This window comes from Lontra canadensis, unplaced genomic scaffold (genome assembly GCF_010015895.1).
Source record: "Lontra canadensis isolate GAN:19392208 unplaced genomic scaffold, GSC_riverotter_1.0 scaffold16, whole genome shotgun sequence".
Lineage (NCBI taxonomy): Eukaryota > Metazoa > Chordata > Mammalia > Carnivora > Mustelidae > Lontra > Lontra canadensis.
Window position 1 is genome coordinate 15789902 of NW_022631010.1, and position 23153 is coordinate 15813054.

At 35.0% G+C, this 23153-nt stretch overlaps 1 protein-coding gene across 4 annotated transcripts in view; it reads right to left on the minus strand.

The window, feature by feature from the left end:
* The window catches only part of TASP1 (taspase 1), a 253042-nt gene that overhangs the window by 212133 nt on the left and 17756 nt on the right, over positions 1-23153 (minus strand). For 3 of the 4 annotated variants that reach the window (XR_004382876.1, XM_032859197.1, XM_032859199.1), the window contains 2 exons: positions 10288-10408; positions 2192-2276 (listed from right to left, as the gene is read on the minus strand). Coding sequence is in view for 3 of the 4 variants with exons in the window: in XM_032859197.1 (XP_032715088.1) it covers positions 2192-2276; positions 10288-10408 (206 nt within the window). In the remaining variant the exon portion in view is untranslated. Of the gene's footprint in view, positions 1-2191; positions 2277-10287; positions 10409-17411; positions 17528-23153 lie in introns of those variants that run through there. The other variant, XM_032859198.1, reaches the window with a different exon arrangement.

Here is a 23153-nt window from a genome sequence, read left to right on the forward strand (position 1 = left end):
AGTTGTCTTTGTCTTACTAATATTTTACGGTTCTTTTTTTTTTTTTTTAAGATTTTATTTATTTATTTATTTGTCAGAGAGAGAGCACAGGCAGACAGAGTGGCAGAGGGAGAAGCAGGTTCCCTGCGGAGCAAGGAGCCCGATGCGGGACTCGATCCCAGGATGCTGGGATCATGACCTGAGCCAAAGGCAGCCACTTAACCAACTGAGCCACCCGGGCGTCCCAAGATCATACTTTGATAGACTAAATTTAATTTTATACTAGATCCGCTTCTGGACTTCCAGTTTGGTCCTACAGATTTTTTTCTATATATCCCTATATAAAATACTGATATTTTCTATATATATTTTTATATAGATCCCGATACCTAAATCAACCTGTTTTAATTATGATAGTATTATGAAGTATCAGGATAGCTATCAGATGAGTCTAACTCTTTGATCTGTTTCAAATGTCCACTATTGTTGTATACTTGTTCCTCCATATAAACTTGAGAATCAGCTTGATAAATGCTGTAAGTGGTGTGGGGAATGGGATTATGGTGATTTGCAGGCAAACTTTAAAATACTTTACACAAGGTTTATGCTATTTTCCTTGTCAACTAAAACTGCCTTGTTTCTTCTCTACCGGGCATGTATCTTCTAATTGGTTTAATTAGGGTTAATTATGCTTTATGTATAATAGCAAACACAGGTGAAAGAACACAGTCACATTTTAATTCAACACTGAAGAGAATATAAATCCAGAGGTCATCTCTTTACATCTATTACTCCCCTAAAAACAAGTCTTATCCACTAGGACTCTGTGTATGTTCTAAACAAAACTTAGCAAATTTGGGGTTAATGGACTTCAAAACAGTTAAAAAGCATGACTTTAACACAAATTATGAGGAAAGTCTAAATAAGAATTCTTATTCACTTTTCCTACTTTCAGAGTTATAAAAGTAAAGTTATCGATATCAAACACATTATGAACAATCTCAAAATTTCAGATTTGCTTCTCCTTATCCTTCCTGATTGAAGACACAAATATTAAAAATTGTATTTCTTCAAAAATTTTTAAAATTAACCTTTCTAGTATCACAATTAAACAACTGACAAGTATATGATTAAAATGAATTACTTGAGTATATTAGGGTAAGAGGTTTCAAGACTTTTTAAAACTATATTAATTTATTTTCTATGACTTCAAATTGTAACAGTCAAAGTGATTATCTTATAGTACTGTCGTGACAACTTTCTACACGGAACATAACCACCTCATGGGCATGCTGAACATATACTGAGTATGCACTGGCACTGAAGCATATTTGTTATTATTATTAGGCATGCTAATTGAATAATGACCATGTTTTGCAAACATACAGGCAATTTACAAACATACAGGCAATTTGCAAACATACAAAATTATTTAAGGGTAAAAAAAATCATGTCAAGGATTTCCTTTAAAATACTATAGGAAAGGGGTGCCAGGCTGGCTCAGTCGGAGGGACTCTTGATCTCAGGGTCATGAGTTTGAGCCCCAACTGGGTGTGGAGATTACGTAAAATCAATAAATAAATTAAATAAACTCTAAAAAAATTTTTTTAATTAAAAAAATACTATAGGAAAAAGAGACTGAGTAAGATAGATGAAGGGAAAAAGCGGTTAATTGTTGGAGCTGGATGACAGGTTCATGAGGGCTCTTTACAATGTTCTCTCTAAATTTATAAATACTTGAAAAGTTCAAAGTTTTTTTAATGAAAATTGTATGTTAATGCTGGAGAAAAACATAATCTTACTAATCTTAACATTACAATGTGTTTCTCCAGAACTGAAAAATTAAGTACTTTTATTCTAAGATCATCTCAAAATTAAAATTAGTTTGGACTCTGAACTTTTAAAGTTTCATAACAAAAGATCCCAACTGTGCACTTCGGAAGAGCAAAAACATCTCTGTAATCAACTACAAAACCAAAAATTAACTCTGATCTCTTTCCTGCTTTAATCTGTAATATTCTATTGCATCTGAAGCTCTATCAAGTGTACAAAATGTTCCAAGATTATAGAACAAAGTGTGTCTTCCTCTCAAAGGCAAGCTACTGCTGGTGTGTAACCAACATCAGCCTTCTGTGGATAAAAATAGCCTTCAAACACCACATGCACCAAAGACAACAGACTCAAGGAAAGTCAGGCAGAACAAAGCAGTTACCAGGGAGGAATGCGGCCAGCCGAGAGCTTGCCCTTCTGCCCTTCACACAAGAGTCTGTTTGCAACTGAGACTGGATTCTTGATTCCTATAAAAATAAAATTGGCAGAAAATGAAGTCAGAAAAATATCTTCAGGTTTCCCACTAAGTTTTGTGGATGTTTCAATAAAACAACTTTTAAATATCTTAGAAAACTCTTCTTTTATATATACTAATGAAAACCCTTAATTAGCATGAATAATATGGATAAAATCAACAAATAAATGAATATCCAGTAGAGAGAAGAATATAAAACACATTCTCATGTTTTGTCATGTGCTACAGCAGCAAAGACTAAATTTGAAATAATTGATATTTAAATTAGGTCCCCTGTTAATAGATTTCAGAATAGAATAGAGATACCGAAAATGTGGCATCTACTTTCAAAAACTGAATTTCTTCCAAAGAATAAACATGATTACAAACAGCTTCAAGTTTACCATGGTGGGCAGACGGGGGGAATTAATGGCCAAAAATTTTAACTCTCGCCTACAAGAGAGACAGAATAAAGAGAATATCCTACAAATCAAGTAAGAGTGGGGAGAAGAAGCCAAGTATGTACAAGACTATAACCTAAAATATGGTTCAGATTGTTTCCAGGAGGGAAAACAGAATGTGAAGAAAAGCAAGAAGAGGATGCCTATCTGGGAGGAATCTAGGACAGTATTAGTGTGAAAAACAGTCATGATGACAATGATGACAAATAAGGCAATGTGATGATGACTGAAGAAAGTGACAGTAACTCAGTATCTAATATATGCCAACCCCCATACCAAAGCCTTAAATATATCAGATTAATTCATTGATTTCTCAACTCTATCATATAAGTATACTTATGAACCTTGAGGTTCATAATACTGAGGAAATATCTGCAGAGAGGGTTAAGTCACCTGCCCAAGATCACAGTGCTGAGATTTCAACAGAAGCAGCTAATGCCAGAGACCACACGCTTAACTACTAACTAATGGATGCCTCTCAGGACACCATCAGTACCAAAATAAAAATTAAAAATATCCATCAATCAATGAATCAGCAGTGGGATATAAAAAGAGTATTAAAACTCAAATTAAGGTCACCATATTGACTCAAAACAAAACTATCTAGCTAAACAACAAAAACATGCCACCAAAAAAACATATGAAATACCGAATAAAGGAAAAGCTCAGATCTATATACTAGCTCCTAAAATATATCTCTGTATATGATGATCTAATATTTAAAGGCTTTGATAACTGTCAATTAAGTTATAAAGTTAAATCTACAAATTCTCCATCAAAACTTCAAAAGGTTCTCTATGATGTATGACAAGTTGACTCTTAAATTCATCAGGAAGAGAAAACATTGGGGGTCAAAATGAAGAGGTATTCACCCCTCAAGATACCATTTCTTGGGCGCCCGGATGGCTCAGCGGGTTAAGCCTCTGCCTTCAGCTCAGGTCATGATCTCAGGGTCCTGGGATCAAGTCCCACATCGGGCTCTCTGCTCAGCAGGGAGCCTGCTTCCCCCTCTCTCTCTGCCTGCCTCTCTGCCTACTTGTGATCTCTCTCACTCTGTGTCAAATAAATAAATAAATCTTTTTTAAAAAAATACCATCTCTTATTAAAAACTATTCTTAATTTTAAAAGTGTGGTTTGAGCACAAGCAGACAAATACATCAATGGAACAGAATAAAGCTAAAGTTCAGAATAGACCACACAAGCATTTGAATGTTTAATACACGACATAGACAGTATTTCAAATGAGTAGAAAAAGACAGACTCTATATGAGAGGTAGAAAGAACACAGAGTAATGGGAGTCAGACTGTTTTATAACTGTACCTGCTATCTATTGCTTCTCAGCTACAAATTCTCCCTTCACTGCCTGACCTGTGAAAATGGATATGGGCCCTTTAAATATGCTTCCTTTGCCAGCTGGCACACTGGTAGCTTTGTCAGTAGAGGGCACTGGAGACACACTGTAGGAGGACCAGGTGGCTTCTTAGGCAGGCTTGGAGAGCTTCAGTTTTTCTTCACTATCTGGCCCACGTGGTATTCCCTGGTGCTAAGTGCCTTCACGGTGCAGCTTTCTCCAGCATTTGGCCACCACATGTTTTCTCCAGCTCCTGATTCAGGCTACAGCAGCATAGCTGACAGCCCCAGAAAGAACAGTACTGTGCCCAGATCAAGTCACAAACATTCTCAGCCTCATAGGCACAAAGAGTGAAGTGTCCCATGGGGACAGGGCTGTTGGGTGTCAGTCTTTACCCTGTGCAACAGAGGTTCAATTCACATAGTTTCCTCACCCCCATGTGCCCACCTACCAGCCTGAGCTCACCTGTGCCCCACAGGATTGTTCTTGGTCTCACAGTGACTGTGGCCTGTGTACCCAGCAACTTCTCGGCTAGGCAGTGGGCTACAACCACACCTTCTTCAATAAGGTCCAAATCTCCTTCCAAGTTTATCCTTACTTGGGTATTCTCCCTCTGCCCTAGAATACATTTTGAGTTCTCTTTCCATCTTTGTATAGTTACTCTCCTATCACTGTTTAACAGTTCTGTACATTAAATGTTCCCTATTTAATCTACCATGTGATTTGTCTCCTACTTGGACCCAGACTGATAAAGTAACCTTGGGCCAATTACTAAATATCTTCTGTATTTCAGTTTCCTTATCTATGAAATGGGGATAAAAGTAGTGTCCTCAAAAGGTAATTGTGAGAATTAAATGACTGAATATATATGAACTACTGGAGAACAATGCATGGTATGTAACAGTCACCCAAAGAACAATTGTTATTATTGTTGTTATTATTCAAGATTATGTAGGTACAATTTGTTGGTTATTTCAGAAAAAAACAATGCATTAAAAAAGTAAATGAAAAATAAATTATAAGTGTATGAGAACATAATATAGGTGAATATACTTATAATTATGAGGGAAACCTTAAGAAATGCAAAATACAAAAGGCACAAAAGAATAAGTAATAAGTTTGAAAATAAAAATTTTTAATTCTAATATAATAAAGCACATTATAAGTAAAGTTAAAAGGCAAGCCACAAGAGATATGAAACAGTTCACAGAGAAAAGCTAATGGCCTTTAAACATGAAATTTCATTACCAATAAAATTTCATAATGAAAGAAATTAAAATTAAAACTAATTGAGAGACTCATTCTTACCTATCACAGAAGCCAGAAAGGATAAAGAAGATTGGAACAAGTGAATAACCAAATTGACCAAACTGGCACATATAGAACATGTACCCAACAACCACAAAATACTTACTCTTTTAAAAAGTCCACATGGAATGTTTAACAAAGCATACCATAAACTGGGCCATAAAGCAAGTCTCAAAAAGCTTTAAGGTACTAGAATCATATAAAGGATGTTCTCTGACCACTGTGAAATTAAACTAGAAATCAAGGGAAAAAAGCTAACTAAAAAGTCCTTAGGTAAATAAATTTGACAACTCATTTGAAAAAGACAAATTCTTGAAACTCACGTGAGAGGAAACTATAATCTTAAAACTCTTAAAGAAATTGAATCCATTTTTTAAAACTTCCTACAAAGAAAATGCCACTAATTTAGAATAACTAATGAGTTCTCAGAAGAAATCATTCCAATCATATGCAAACTGTTTCCTAGAAAAAAAAATCCCAATTCATTTTGTGAGGTCATCTATAACAGGATTCTAAAACCTGAAAATAATATTCCAAGAAAGGAAAAGTAAGCCCAATCTATTACATGAACATAGATGTAAAAATCTTAAACATCAGCAACTTGAACCCAACAGAATATAAAGATACAAACATGACCAAGAAGACTTTATGCCAATAAAAGGAACATTCAAAAATCAATCACAAATTTCATCATGTTTAACAAAATAAAGGAAAAAACTCTTTACCTCAACAGACACAGAAAAGCATTTTATAATAATTCAATCAATCCCCATTTGTAATAAAAACTATCAGCAAACTAACATTAGAAGGAAATTTCCTCAATCTGATAAAGGATATCTATGAGAGTCCAAAAGCTAGCAGAGTATACAGAATGGTGAAATATTTAATGTTCTCCCTCTAAGATCAGGAACAAAGCAAGGATGTACACCATCCCCACTTACATTCAGCATTGTACTGTATGTCACAGCCAGTATAATAATGTAAGAAAAAAGTGAAAAGCTTAAATATTGAAAAGGACAAAGTAAAACTGCATGAGTCATAGGTAATATAATTGTGTATACAGAAGTTCCATGGGAACCTATTTTTTCAAATGCTAGAATAAGTGAATTCATCAAGGCTAGTGAATTCAAGCCCAATAACAAAATTCAATTATATTTCTAAATTCAATAAAACAATTAGATATTGACACTTTAAATTTATATACTTTATAATAGCATCAAAAACTAAGTATCTAGAATAAATCTAATAAAAGACATATATAATATTTATACTGAAAACCATAAAACAATGCTGAGGAAAAAACATGAGTAACATTTATATAAATATACATATCCTATATTTGTGGGCTGGAATATTCAATACTGTTAAGACATCAATTGTCTGGGACGCCTGGGTGGCTCAGTTGGTTAAGCAGCTGACTTCGGCTCGGGTCATGATCCCAGTGTCCTGGGATCGAGTCCCACATCGGGCTCCTTGCTCGGCAGGGAGCCTGCTTCTCCCTCTGCCTCTGCCTGCCTCTCTGTCTGCCTCTGCTCGCTCACTCTCTCTCCCTCTGTCCCTGACAAATAAATAAATAAAATCTTTAAAAAAAAAAAAAAAAAGACATCAATTGTCCACAAATGATTCTATATACTCAATGCAATACCAATCAAAATCCCAGCAGGGTTTTATTATGGACATTGACAAGCTGACTCAAAAATTTTGTGAAAATGGCCAGATACCTAGAATAGCCAATATAACCTTAAAGGAAAAAAAAGAAAAGAAAAAAAAAAAGGAAGTTAGAAATCTTACATAAACCAAGTATCAAGTGATACATATATATCACTAATATAAATATATTAGAAAACATAAACAATATAAAGCTATAGTAATTAAGACAGTATGGCAATAAGTAGAACAATGGAGTAGAACAGAGGGTACAGAAACAAGCCATTGTACATATAGTCCGTCACCTGATTTACCAGCACAGTTATGTGAAGAGAACATTGTCCTTTCTATTGACAATGGCAATGAACCAGGTGGATATCCGTAAGAGAAAAAAAATTAATGTCAGCTCCTATCTCACATACACTAAAATTAATCTGGGCTTGATAAGAGAGCTAAATGTGAAAGGTAAAAAATAAAAGAACTATTAGGGATGCCTGGTGAGCTCAGTCAGGAGAGCATGTGACTCCTGATCTCTGGGTCATGAGTTCAAGCCCCAGAGTGGGTGTAAACCTCACTTAAAAAAAAAAAAAAAAAAAAAAAAAAACACCAGAACTATTAAACAATGGAGACAATCTTCATAACTTTGGGTAGGCAAAGATTTCTTAAATAAAATATTTTTTAAATAACCATAAAGTAAAAGGTTGGTAATCTAAACCACATTAGAATTAAAAACTTCAGTTCATCAGAAGACAGCATTAAAAGAATGAAAACGTGATCCACAGACTAGGAGGAGATATACATAATACAGGTATCTGACAAATGATCTGCATTCAAATATATAAAGTATTTAAACAAATCAAGAAAAAAGATAATCCAATAAAAAATATGCAAAAGACTTTTGAACATACACTGCATAACAAGAATACCTAAATGGCTAATAAGTATGTCATAAGGTTCTCAGTGTCATTAGTCACCACAGAAACTCAAATTAAAACAATTAATGCTGGGGCACCTGGGTGGCTCAGTGGGTTAAAGCCTCTGTCTTCGGCTCGGGTCATGATCCCAGGGTCCTGGGATCGAGCCCCACATTGGGCTCTCTGCTCAGCAGAAAGCCTGCTTCCCCCTCTCTCTGTCTCTCTACCTGCTTGTGATCTCTCTCTCTCTCTCTCTCTGTCAAATAAATAAGTAAAATATTTTAAAAAATTAATGCCACTGCACAGATACCAAAATTGATGAATTTTATTTTTTGAAAGATTTTATTCATTAATAAATGAATGAGAGAGAGAGAGCACAAGCAGAGGGAGCAGCAGGCAGAGGGAGAGGGAGAATTAGGCACCCCACCAAGCAGGGAGCCCAACATATGGTCTGATGCCAGGACCCTGGGATCATGACCTGAGCCAAAGGCAGACACTTAACCAACTGGGCCACCCAGGCCACCCCAAAATGGATGCATTTTAAAAAGAATAGCAATGCCAAATGCTGGCCCTCATGCAGAATAACTAAAATGCTCATACAGTGCAGAATGGAAGTATATATTATAACTACTTAGGAAAACTGTCCAGCAGTATCAACTAAAGCAAAGCACATTATGTACCTAAACTTATCATCCAGTATAATGTTGAATAGAAGTTATGAGAGTGAACATTGCTATATTATCCCTGATCTTAAGGATAGGACTTTTTTTTTAAGATTTTATTTATTTATTTGACAGAGAGAGAGAGATCACAAGTAGGCAGAGAGGCAGGCAGAGAGAGAGGGGGAAAGCAGACTCCCTGCTGAGCAGAGCACCTGGATGTGGGGCTCAATCCCAGGACCCTGAGATCATGACCTGAGCCGAAGGCAGAGGCTTAACCCACTGAGCAACCCAGTCGCCCAAGGATAGGATCTTAATGGTAAACTTATCATTCCAAATCTTAGGTTTATAACCAAGAGAATTAAGAACATATGTGTACCAAAAGACATGTACAAGAATATTCATTGGAGCAGTCAAAAACTAGAAACTATTCAAATACCTACGAAAAGGAGAATAATTTATTATATATTCATGCAATAAAATACTACTAAGTAATAAAAAGAAAAAAATTACTGTGACAGAAAAATGGGTCAATCTCACAGGCATAGTGTTAAGAAAAAAAAGGACACAGAGGTGTATGATTCTACTCATATAAATTTCAAGAACAAGCAAATTATTCTATGGTACCTACAGTTGAAATTAAGGGAGAACAGGAGGAGGGGGTAAGGCAGGAGCAGAGTATAGGAGGTATGGACTAGGAAGAGCATAGAAAACCCTCCTGGGATTATGGAAATGTTCTTTTTTTTTTTTTTTTTAAGATTTTTACTTATTTATTTTCGAGAAAGTGAGCACACACAGCAGGGGAGGGAGAAGAACAAGCAGACTTCCGGCTGAGTGCAGAGCAGGAAGCCCAACGCAGGGCTAGATCCTAGAACCCTGAGATCAGGACCTGAGCTGAAAGCAAGAGCCTGATGCTCAACCAAGGCCACCCAGGCACCCTGAAAATGTTCTGTATTTTGACATGGAAATATTTCATATCTTGCCCTGGATAATGGTTTATATAGCTGTATACAATTAAAAATTCATGCAGCTTTATAATTAAAATCTGTGCATTTCATGTATATTTGCTTTAATAAAAGAATTATAAAATATTAGATATATCTTATATGTACTGATGTGGGGTAAATCTCTGAAACATCCTATGCAAAGAAAAAAGAAAGTTTCATAAGAATATGTACATATATTTTTTTTAAAAACCACATGTGTGAAACTATTTCTATTACATAAAAATATAGGTAAATGCAATTTTTTTTACTGGTTAAACCTCTCCATGGAGAAAGGGATAAGAAGGAAAGATCTGGAAGGGCAAGGGGAAATTTTATTTACATCATTTAAATTTTCTAACAAAAAAAATATTATGTGTGTATTTCAAATAATCACAAAATTAATGGAATATACTAACTCACAGGTTAAATGTCTGTAATCCCAAGGAGATGGAGAATAATTATCAAATTCTAACAAAGACCTAACATAAGCTTTTTACTATTTTCTTTAAAACTTTGCATGTTTTAAAACTTTCAAGATTTCATGTTTTACATCCAATAAAAGGAAACGATGTTTTCAACACTATTCTAAGCAAGAATGGTAGAAAACACTAGATTGACTAAATCTTTAGGAGACATCATATAGTAATATTCATAATTTTTAAGAGAACAGAGATAATGTGTTATAAAGTCCACATACCACTCAGTGCTCCAACAGCTCCAAAATTTAAGGATTTTCCATCCATTATGCTGGCATCACACTCAATTTCACCCAAGAGATTTAGATTAGATCCCATTCCTGCATTTGTAAAAGGAGAATCCTAAGAAATAAAAACAAAAATTAAAATACCGTTAGTCTTAAAGAAGATTTAATGTCAATCCTTTATAAACTATTCCAAAAACTAGAAAGGGAAAGAACACTTCCCAACTCCTTGCATGATACCAGTACTAGCCTGATTCCCAAACAAGACAAAGATATCATGAGGAAAGAAAACTACAGGCTAATATATCTTGAGAATATAAACACAAACATCCTCAAGGAAATGCTAGCAAACCAAATGCAGCAAAATATGAAAGTCCTATACACCATAAACAAGAGGGATACTAGGGAAGCAAGTTTGGTTTTAATATGTGAAACTTAATGTGGTACACATGTTAATAAAGAAGAAAATAAAGAAAATAAACTAAAGAGAAAATACAGGACCATACCAGTAAATACAAAATCCAACACCCTTTCATAAGAAAAGCACTCAACAAACTAGAAATAGAAGGGAACTTCCTTAAGATGCTAAAGGACATCTAGAAAAAGTCCAGAGCAAACATCATAATTAATGGTGAAAAACTGAATGCTTTCCCTTAAGATCAGGGATAATACAGCAATGTTCACTCTCTTCAACATTATAATGGATATTCTGGACAAAACAATTAGGCAAGAAAAAGAAATAATGAGCATCTAGGTTGGAAAAGAAAAAGTAAAATTATCTCTTAATAGAAGATGACATAATCTTGTATATGAAACGTCCTAAGGGTACCACTAAAAAACTATTAGGACTGATAAATAAACTAGTTCAACAGGGTTTCAAAATATAAGATCAATATACAAAAATCAATTGTTACATCTACACATTAGCAATGAACAATGCGAAGATGAAATTCAGAAAACAATTCCACTTACAATAAAATCAAAAAGAATAAAATACTTAGGAATAAATTCAACAAAAGACATAGAAGACTTATATACGCTGAAACTATAAAACATGTTAAGAAAAAATTAAAGAAGACCTAAATAAATATAAGGACAGCCATGTACATAGATCAAAAGGCTTAATATCTTTAAGATAGCAATACTCTCCAAAGTTCAACAGCTTCAAATCCTGTATCAAATCCTAGCTACCTTTTTTGCAGAAATTGACAAACTAACCCTAAAATTCATAAGGAAATGCAAGGGACTCAGAATCACCAAAGTAATCTACAAAAGAAAAACGAAATCAGAGGCTCACACTTCTAGGTTTTATAACTTACAACTACAGTAATCAAGACAATGTGACATAGGGGCACCCGGGTGGCTCAGTGGGTTAAGCCTCTGCCTTCAGCTCAGGTTATGATCTCAGGGTCCTGGGATGGAGCTCCACACTGGACTCTCTGCTCAGCAGGGAGCCTGCTTCCCCACCCCACCCCTGCCTGCTTTTCTGCCTACTTGTGATCTCTGTCAAATAAATAAATAAAATTTTTAAAAAAAAGATAGTGTGATATAGCTAAGGACAGACTTATATATCGATGCAATAGAATTCAATCAATTCCACAGAATTGAGTGCCCAGATAGAAGCGTTACATTTATGGTCAATTCAACAACTATGCCAGAACAATTCAATAAACAAAGGATAGTCTTTTCTCTGAGGGGAGCTGGGACAACTGGATATTCAATCCAAGAAAATAAAGTTGGGTTCTATCTCACACCCTATACAAAAATTAACTCCAAGGTGATCAAAGACCTAAATGTAAGAGTTAAAACTATAAAACCATTCAAAAAAAATTAGGGCAAATATTCATGACCTCAGAATAGAAAGCAGTTTCCTAGATATGACACAAAAGCACAAAACAAAAACAAAGAAAAAACTAGATAAATGGGATATCATCAAAATTAAAACTTTTGAGTTTCAAAGCACACAATAAAAAAGGTACAAAAACTCACAGAAAGGGAGTGGGGGACTGTAATAATTTATCTCACAAGAAATTTTTATCCAGGATATATAAAAAACTTCCCACAACTCTAAAATAAAAACACAATTTTAAAATGGATAAAGAATATGAATGAACAGTTCTCCAAAGAAGATAAATAAATGGCCGATAATCACATGAAAAGATGCTCAACATCATTACTCATAAAGGAAAGGCAAATCAAAACCACAATAAGCTACTTCTTCACACCCACAATTCCACTTACAATAACATCAAAAAGAATCATAAAGACAGATGTGTTGGCAAGGACATAAAGAAATTGGAACCCTTATACACTGCTGATGGGAATATAAAATGGTACAGCCACCTTGGAAAACATCTGGAAACCCCTCAAAAACTTAAAAGTTACCATTTGACCCAACAGTTCCATTTCTAGGTATATACACAAGAGAAATGAACTATCTACACAAAACTTATACCCATATAATCACAAGAGCTTACTTAATACTCATATGCCAGCACTTCTGAAAACAACTCAATGCCCACCAACTGATGAATGGGTAAGTAAAACATGCTATATCTATACAGTGGAGTATTAATCGCAATAAAATGTAATGAAGTACTGATACATGGCAAAATATGGATGAACCTTAAAAACATAATGCTAAGTCAAAGAAGTCAGTCACAAAAGATCACATACTGGATGATCCAATTTATAAGAAATTTCCAGAAAGGAAAATCCATAAAGTAGATTAGCGGTTGCCAGGGGTTGCAGAAGGGGGAATGGGGAGTGACAGCTAATATGTACTGTTTTTCTTTTGTGGTGATTCAGATGAACTAAAAGTAGATGATGCGACGGCTGCAGAACTTTATTAATATACTAAAAACCAGTGAACTGTATACTATGAAAGAGTGAATTTTATGGTATGTGAATTATATATTTAAAAAGATATCATGAAGGGGTCCCTGGGTTGGCCAGTTGGTTGAGCATACAGCTCTTGATTTCAGCTCAGGTCACGATCTCACGATTGTGAGATCAGGCCCCACATCAGACGTCACACTGAGCATGGAGCCTGCTTGAGGTTCTTTCCCTCTCCCCCTTCTCTCCCCTCCCCAATTCTCTCTCTCTCTCTCAAATAAATAAAATCTTTAAAAAAAAAAATAAAAAAGAGACCATGAAGAAAAAAAACTTTTATCAGCAGACACACAGAATATAAAGGCCTAGAATCAGAAGAGCACATGATGAGCAATGGGTCATATATGCAACTAATGAATCATTGAACATTACATCAAAAACTAATAATGTATTATATGTTGGCTGCTAGCTGAATTTATATTTTAAAAAATGAAGTCAGTCATGTATTTGAAATCTAAAAGAAAGATACTGCCTTATTTTTCTAATACTGTGAATAAAGCTTTTAAATATATATATCACTAATCTTGTTATGTCAATATATTACCATACATGATTCCAAACCACAGATATGGGGAGGGGGAATGTAACAATATAAAATCTTACAACAAAAATAAACATCATGGGGACAAAGTTCCAAAAGACTTCAAAAAAAAAAAAGAGCCAGGTGTGGAAAAACCAGATTGATACTCCTTAGCGTCACTGCATAGATGAAAGGCCTACTCCTGTACCTCACATTCTAGAAAACTGAGTCAATCCAGAAAATTAACTTTGTTCTAAGGTAAGACCTATATTATCTAATAAACTAGGGCAAATCTGGATCAACCTTTAGATCACCAAATGCCTCATATCATCTACAAATACCCCGTTTCCTGTATTTCTTCAAGATCCAAGAAAACTGACTACAACATTAAACCTTAATATGTACCTATAACTAGAGCAAAGGGGTCAGGGATTAGAGAACAGGGCTTTTGTCCTAATGCAGTTAAATAACCTTATAGTCAATAGAACTTTAAAATAAGATCACAGGATAGAAAAAAACAAAAAAGTATATAATTATATAGAACTGAGTAAACAGATAATAAATGCTCTGAGCACCCAAAAGCAATGGCCCACTAAGACAGAAAAGTTAACAGCAGGCTTCCTGAAGGTAGCCAGGAAGCTGGAAAATTCCAGTTGATGGAAATTATGTGAGCAACATGTAGGCAATGGGAAAGTGTCAGAGCCACAGAAGACACATTTAGCAAAAATGATTTACTGGAGCCAAATCTGAAGACTGAGACATGCTGAATACATCAGAAGCTGAACCTGAATAAAAAAACAATGAGAAGCCAGTCAAGATTTCTGTATAAGAGAAAGTCAAAATGGGTATATTCATCAAGGAAACAAACTGACATTCACATGTTATATGAGAAGGAAGGAGAGGAGACTGAAATCAGTGAGACAAAACTGAGGGCTATTTTACAACTTGGCTTGAAATACTAACTACCTGGCATGGAAATGATAGTAGTAGGAATAGAAAAAGAGAGAGAGAGAGAGAAGGGAAAGGATCAGAACTGTGAAATGTAAGAAATAAATAAAACCATGAATAAGAAAAGGCATTTTATAAGATGGAGGAAAGAGTATGCATAATTAAGCATAAGGATTTTCATTAAGGTCTTCCAACTTAATATTTCTAGCTAAATCAGTTCATAATTAAATCTTGGGAAAGAGATCACAACCAAAGAATAATTAAATGATAATTAATTTTATTAATTAATTAATTAAGAATTGTGGTTTAATACAGATGAAAACTGAATTCTTGCCCTTGATCTTTTCATAGAGAACAGAGCAGAAGAGATTATAAGCAAGTAAATTACATTACAAAGGTTTGGGGTTTTTTGTTTTTTGAGGTTTTTTTCTTTACTACATACAACCTCCCTTGCCAAGTCATGTATATCTTCAAAGTATGGAAAACGAACGGAAATGTGAAAAAAATGTAAAGCATCTACCTACGTGTAGTAATTCCCAAAATATACATACAAGATCGTACCAGGGTATACAATATCTCAACAATCTTTGAAATGGAATATATCAGCTAATCAGCTCGGCAAAATTTTTAACATAATCCAATTAGAAATCAGACTGAACAAAGTTATTCTGAAAATGACTACTGCATGATGGTTTAAACTTGACATTTTAAAAATACATACAAAAAAACATGCAAAAAATTAAAAGATACCTTAGAAGAAATGTTTTTCAAAAATATTTCTCCTACTTCAAACTATATTAATAATTTCATGGGCACCTGGCTGACTCAGTTGGTAGTGTGTGTGACTCCATGTGGGGGTTGTAAGTTCAAGACCCACGTTTGGTACAGGGATGACTTAAATTTAAAAAAAACATTTTATATATATAACTTCAAAAGTATAGAGAGAAGTGAGTTCAGGGAAATTGGAGGGGGAGAGGAACCATGAGAGACTGTGGACTCTGAGAAACAAACTGAGGGTTTCAGAGGGGAAGGGGGTGGGAGGCTGGGTGAGCCTGCTGTGGGTATTATGGAGGGCACATATCGCATGGAGCACTGGGTGTGGTACATAAACAATTCTGGAACACTGAAAAGAAATTTTAAAAAATAAATAATTTTTTAAGAAGTATATCTACTGAACTTCTGCTTCTGACTATGAAGGCATAATAGAGATTATATTTATCTTCCTAACTAGAAAATCGGGCAAAATACACAACAAATGGATTTCAATAAATAGCCAGCACAGGACTGTGATCCTGAAAGAAGAGTCACAAATTAGATGCCTCAACTTAATTCCCAGAGATACTTTCCAGGCCATAGCACAGGGAAAAGAAACCCAAAAGAAAGCCAACATTCTTCCAGAGTTGAGGAGATGAAGTTATGAGTTCAAGGAGGCTAGAAAGGCTAGTATATGCAATACAGGATACAAAAAGAAAAAACCTACAGAGAGAAGTCCAGAGATCCAGAGTCTTTAAATAAGTATTAGTCTGCATATATTTGTTAGGGAACTACCAAGGCCAAAGGAAAATGCTCTGGAAAACAGTAAGCTAAACAATTTCTGGAGCTCATACAGAGGTGAGAATAGGTTATCTTCCCATCAGCCAGATTGAGGCTATCAGGGAGTCTCAGAAGGTAACACCACAAAAATTAGACCCAGTTAACCTTAGAAAATTTACTCTAGACTGGCACTAACAAAGTTTTAAGCAAGCCTCAAAAAAAATAAAAATGATTTGCAATGAACAAGTGTCCCAAAACAAAGTTCTGCAATAGCCAACTCCCAAAGATATAAAATTCACAATGTTTAGTATAAACCCAAAGATGACCAGACATGTAAATAAGCAGAAAACTATGGCCCATAACCAGAAGAAATTACAATGAAGAAAACATCCAGAAACGACACAAATGATAGAAGTAGCAAACAATTCCAAAGCTAGCTAACAATGTTAAGACAGCTCTCACAAACATGCTCTATATGTTCATGTAGGTATAAGAAAACACAAGGGTAAAAGAAAAGAAAAGGAAGCTATTAAAAAAAAAATAAACTGAACTTCTAAGATGAAAATTTTAATAATCTAAGGTAAAAAAACCACTTTGGAACAGAAAAAAGCATTTACATTAGGTAAAAATGAAGGAATTCTGAATGGAGTATGGACTTCAGTTAATTATAATGTGTCAAATCAGGTTCATTAATTGTGAAAAATACACCATACTAATGTAAATGTTAATAATAGGGGAAATCAGGTGTTAAGTATATGGGAATTCTCTGCACTATCTTCTGAATTTTTCTGTAAATCTAAAACTGTTCTAAAATTGAAAGTTTCTTTAAAAAAAAAATCAACCCACAGCTTGGGAGAAAAATCCTACAAAATATACATAAAGGTAAAGGACTTACATTCAGAATATATAAAAAATTCACACAACTCAGTAAGACAAATGTTCCAAAATTTTTAATGGCAAACAATTTTATGTACTGATTGCAAATAACATATGAAAAGATGCATAACATCATCAGCCATTAGGGAAATATAAGTTAAAACCACTATATAAACCTCTAAAATGGTTTAAAATAACATGAAATAAAATAATAAAATGGCTAAAATTAAGAAAACAGACAATAGCAAGTATTGGCAAGAATGTGGAACAACTGCAACCCTCATCCATTAGCTAGTAAGAATGAAAATTACAAATGGCTTGGCAGTTTCTTTAATGTGAAGCATACACTTACCATAGATCCAGAAATTCTACTCCTGGGTATTTATCCAAGAAAAATGAAAGCATATGTCCACATAAAGACTTGAATAGAAATGTTCATATCAGCTTTAATCAGAACAGCCAAAAACTGGAAGCAACCCAAATGCCCATCAACTGGTAAATAGATAAACAAATTATGATATATCAACACAATGAAATACTACTCAGCAATGAAGGAACAAACCCCTAATACACCTAACAATATGAAGGAATATCAAAAGCATCATTCTGGGGCGCCTGGGTGGCTCAGTGGGTTAAAGCCTCTGCCTTCTGCTCAGGTCATGATCTCAGGGTCCTGGGATCGAGCCCCACATCGGGCTCTCTGCTCAGCGGGGAGCCTGCTTCCCCCCTCTCTCTCTGCCTGCCTCTCTGCCTACTTGTGATCTCTGTCTGTCAAATAAATAAAATCTTTAAAAATAAATAAATAAATAAATAAATAATAACAAAATAAGAAAAATTAAAAAAAAAGCATCATGCTAAGTGAAAGAACCCACTCACAAAAGACCACATAGTATATGATTATATTTAATCCAAATTCTAGAGAAGGCCAAATTATGATAAAAAGCAGACAGTGGTTGCCAGTGGCCACTGAAAGAATGCCTCTCCCGTGCAGAGAGACATTAAGAGGGAATTTTGGAAGTGACAGAAATGTCACATACCATGATTATATTGGTGGTTACATGATTGTATACATTTATCATAACATCAAATTATGCAATTAAAATTGGTGAATTTTGTTGTATATAAATTATACTTTGATAAAACAGACAAAAAAGAAGTGTACTCTCACTTAATATAAACTAATCACCTATATACTAATTTTCCCCTTATAAAAAATACACATTAAGTTTTTTAAATGGTCATTTGTTGATTTTCTGACCTAAATCATTTTGTACAACTAGAAATAATTATGCCCAATTAGTAGCAAGCAATCTTTCCAATATCTATCAGACCCTGTTATTCTCATGTTCAAAAATTTACAATGGTTTCCCATAATACTTAAAATCTAAAGTCCTAATTCCCAAGGTTTACAAGATCCTACATGACCTGGCCCTCCCTCCCTCACACATCTTATGTACCAGCCACACTGACTTCCTTGCAATTCCATGGGCACACAGAGAACATTGCCACCTCAGGGCTTTTACATTTGTTCATTTAATCCTTTGAAATGCTAAGTTTAGTGAATGACTCTAGTAGGAGAAAGAGCCAATCAATAAAGACTGTGTGCGTGTGCACGCACATGTCTGTGAAGGGGTGTGTGTGTGTGTGTAAACACATATATATACATACGTATAAATAGCTGAAGTCCCACAGTGATGTGGTATAAAGAATAAGATGAACTAAGGGATAATAGGGTACTTTTTCCTCTAACCAAAAACTCTCCTCCCCAACATCTTCACATGGGTTTCTCCTCTATTTCATTAAGTCTCTGCTCAAATGGTATCAGAGGGCCCTCCCCTTACTGAGTTATTAGCATTTCACCAACTTTCCCAACCATTTTTTTCCTCTCACTATCTTATGCTTCTTTACAGCACTTTTCATTACCTGATATTACATGTACTTTTTGTGTAATTCTATCCACAGAATGTTAAGCCCCATAAGTACAATAATTTGTCTTTTTTGGTGTTGTATCCTAATGTCTAACGTAATGTTTGGCATTTATTAGGTACTCAATATCTGTAGAATGAATGAACAGGAGTTAATTATAACTAGATATAAATAGGATAATTGATCATTGTGAACTATAACCCTTAAGCTGATACTTATTCTTACAAGTTACTCTTATAGAGAAATGTCAGAATTTAAGAGTATTTAGAATCCAATCTTTTCACAATTAAAACAAAAGAAATGAAATAAATTCAAGCAAGAGCATTTTCAGCTTCTAAAAGATGAAATTTTAAAAGCAAAATATTTTTTAAGCTTACTCATAACCTTCAGGGGAGACACAAGTTTTACAAAGATCCCTCCGACTGCTTGACCCAGCAAAGAGAGGGTGGAAAGGCCAAGAATGCAAGTCAGGAGCTACATCCCCATCATGACCTGTAAACCCTTTCCTATTAACAAAATTTGGAAACACCAAGCCAAGGCAAAGATCTGCAAAACATTACTCTTGCACTATAAACCACAACCTGTATTACCCATTTAATGTCCTTTGCTGAAAGCATAAAATAAAGTAAGAACTGTTTGCAAGGCTATAGGGTATACTGTACCTCTGGAATCTATTATGAGACCTCGATTAACAGCTCTTACAGATGCAAACAATTTAGTTTTCAAATGTTGTATAAAAACTAGACTGTCACATTATAAAATCATTTTTATATAAAATGATTTATGTTTGTCCAATTTCTGATCTTCCTTTAAGAAGTTGGACATTTGGGGCATCTGGGTGGCTCAGTGGGTTAAGCCTCTGCCTTCGGCTCAGGTCATGATCCCAGGGTCCTGGGATCGAGCCCTACGTCGGGCTCTCTGCTCAGCAGAGAACCTGCTTCCTCCTCTCTCTCTCTCTCTGTCTGCTTCTCTGCCTACTTGTGATTTCTGTCCGTCAAATAAATTAAAAAAAAAAAAAATCTTAAAAAAAAAAAAAGAAGTTAGACATTTACAGGAAATTACTAACATATTAGTTTTCATATCCTGTTATTCTAGTGCAAATCAACAAATATATCATTAGATGAATAAAATATAGTAGAATGAAATTATGTGATAATATGGTTACTTATTCAAATTGTGTTAGATATCAAAGTCATTTTAATTATTGCTTTCACCAACAAGCAGGTAGCTTTATTAACCTTAAGCTGAAGAGAAAGAGGGAAAAAACAGCTTCTAAAACAAACTATTCGTTGACTTTTTCTTAAACACAGTAATAGAAACAGGATGTATACCCCATGTTCTTACAGTCTTTTTCAAATTAACACTGGCAAAACCTGTGCAGTACACTTATCCTATCTGACACTATCCTAAGAATTACAAATTCCCTGGTATTTTATCATCAATTCTCATTATTTACAGGATGAAATACGTTTGGTGAAAATGTATCACCAAACAGTCATTTGCAGTGCTCGCTTCAGCAGCACATATACAAAAAAATCACTTGGGGATTTTTTTGTGTTTGTTCGTTCAGCAGCTAATTAAGGTCAAACTTTTGAGAACTGGATTACTGAAAGATTTCCAAATTAGATTCCTCTGTGGTGGTACAGGTTAAGTTTCATTCACTCAACAGATATTTATTGGCCACCTATGTGGCAGGTAAATCTTTTCTGTAAAGCACCAGATACATTACATAGTTCAGGCTTTGGAGGCCACACAGGCAATTCCACAGCTACTCAACTCTGCCTTTGTAGCATGAAAGCAGCCAGAGAAAATACAAAAAGGAATAAGCATGGCTTTGTTCCAATAAAACTTCATTTATAAACACCGAAATTTAAGTTTCATATAATTTTCTGGTGACATGAAACATTATCCTTCTTTTGACTTTTTTTCTAATCATTTAAAAAAGTAGAAACCATACTGAGCTTGCAGACCACTCAAAAACAGGCAGCAGTCCAGATTTGGCTTTCAGGCCATAGTTTGTAAATCTGGGGTGTAAACCGTGGAGATACAGCAAAACAGAAAAATATCCTTCCCACATGGAACCCCCATTCTAGCTATAGGCGACAGACAATAAAACATTAAATAAATTAGATGACATATTACATAGCAGGAAACATGATGGAGAAAAATGAAACAGGCCAGGAAACAGGGAGTACTGGGCATGGTCAGAGGGCTATACTGAGGAGACAAGAAAACTATGTGGGTAGTTACAATTTATTTTTCCTTTCAAGTGTTTATTTTGACATAAGACTTGCAACAGTAGTATAGTATCTAGAACATATCAAGAACTCCTAATAATCAAAAAACAACCCAATTCAAAAATGGCCAAAGGACTTGAATAGACATCAACAGACATTCCTCTGAAGAAGATAGACAAATGGTCAACAGGCACATGAAAAGATGTTCAGGAGTGCCTGGGTGGCTCAGTGGGTTAAAGTCTCTGCCTTCGGCTCAGGTCATGATCTCAGAGTCCTGGGATCGAGCCCCGCATTAGGTTCTCTGCTCAGTGGGGAGCCTGCTTCCTCCTCTCTCTGCCTGCCTCTCTGCCTACTTGTGATCTCTGTCTGTCCAATAAATAAATAAAACCTTAAAAAAAAAAAGAAAGAAAAGGTGTTCAACATCATTAATCATTAGAGAAATAAAAATCATAACCACAGTGATGTACCACCTCACACCTATGAGAAGGTTAGAAACAAAGACAAAAAGAGCGAGCACTGGCAAGAATACAGAGTAACTATACACTGCCGTTGGTAATAGAAAATGGGTCAGCTGCTGTGGAAACAGTTTGTTGATTCCACAAAAACTTCAATACGCAGTTAGTATGACTTAACAATCTGGTACTCAAATACTTGTACAGGAATGTTCACAGCAACACCTTCCACAATTGTGAAAAAGTAGAAACAACTTAGATGTCCACCAACAGATGAAGGGATAAATACATTGTGGCATAATCATGAACAATGCTGAATAATCCTCTACAAAAAGGAATGAAGTTCTGACACATGCTATGATATGAATGAATCTTAAAAATATCATGCTGAGTAAAAGAAGACACAAAAGATCACATATTGTATGATTCCATTTATAGGAAATATCCGGTATAGGTAAATCCATAGAGACAGAAAGCAGATTGGTGGTCGCCATGGGGCTAGGAGAGGAGGGAATAGAAAGCAATTGCTTAATAGGTACACAGTTCCCTTTGTGGAGATAGAAGTGTTTCTGGAACAAGACATAAAGTGGTAGTGGTACGGTATTATGAATGTTTGAATGCCACTGAATTACTTTTAAATGAGTAATTTTGGGCACATGGGTGGCTCAGTGGTTAAGCCTCCACCTTCAGCTCAGGTCACAGTCTCGAGATCCTGGGATCGGACACTTCAGGTTCCCTGCTCGGGAGGAGTCTGCTTCTCCCTCTTCCTCTGCCCCTCCCACCCACTCATGCTCTCTCCCTCTCTCTCTCTCTCGCTCTCTCTTTCTCTCACCTCCCTCTCTCTTACAAATAAATAAATAAAATCTTTTTTAAAATTTTAAAAAATAAAGGCATTTATCAGCAACAGCATGGAAGAGGCAAAAAGCAAAAACACACAAATGAACTATGAGAGGCTACAAAAGCTAACCACTTTGGGAGCCAAGAATCAATTTTACTGAAGAAAAATTAGATGAATTGGGAAAAGATTAATAAAATGAGAGAATTACTGAAAAAGACATACAAAGCTTTCTGGGTAATCCTCACATATGCAGCCACAAATATTATGTGCAAATCAACGACTTTTCTAAGTATGTTTTCCATTACGAAGTAGTGGGCTCAAGATAAGATAAATGATGTTGGAAGCTAAATTAGCTTAGCAAGACAAAGTTTGGAAATCAGTGCAATATGCTTGTACTTATGGTCATTTCTGGTACATTCTTAACCACGAACACTGAAAATAATATTTTACTCCTGAGACAAGAAGTAAATAAAGGAACAATTTAGTTCGATCTTAGTTGGGTCGTACAGTACTTTGATCTGCTTTAGCTCCAGCTCTAAACTCTTTGGAGTGAGATACTAGGTTCTGGTTCAAAGTGCTTCAATGGGAAATTTTTTGAAAGTCTTTAGTTTGATTTGAAATTCATTTTCAAAATAATAAGT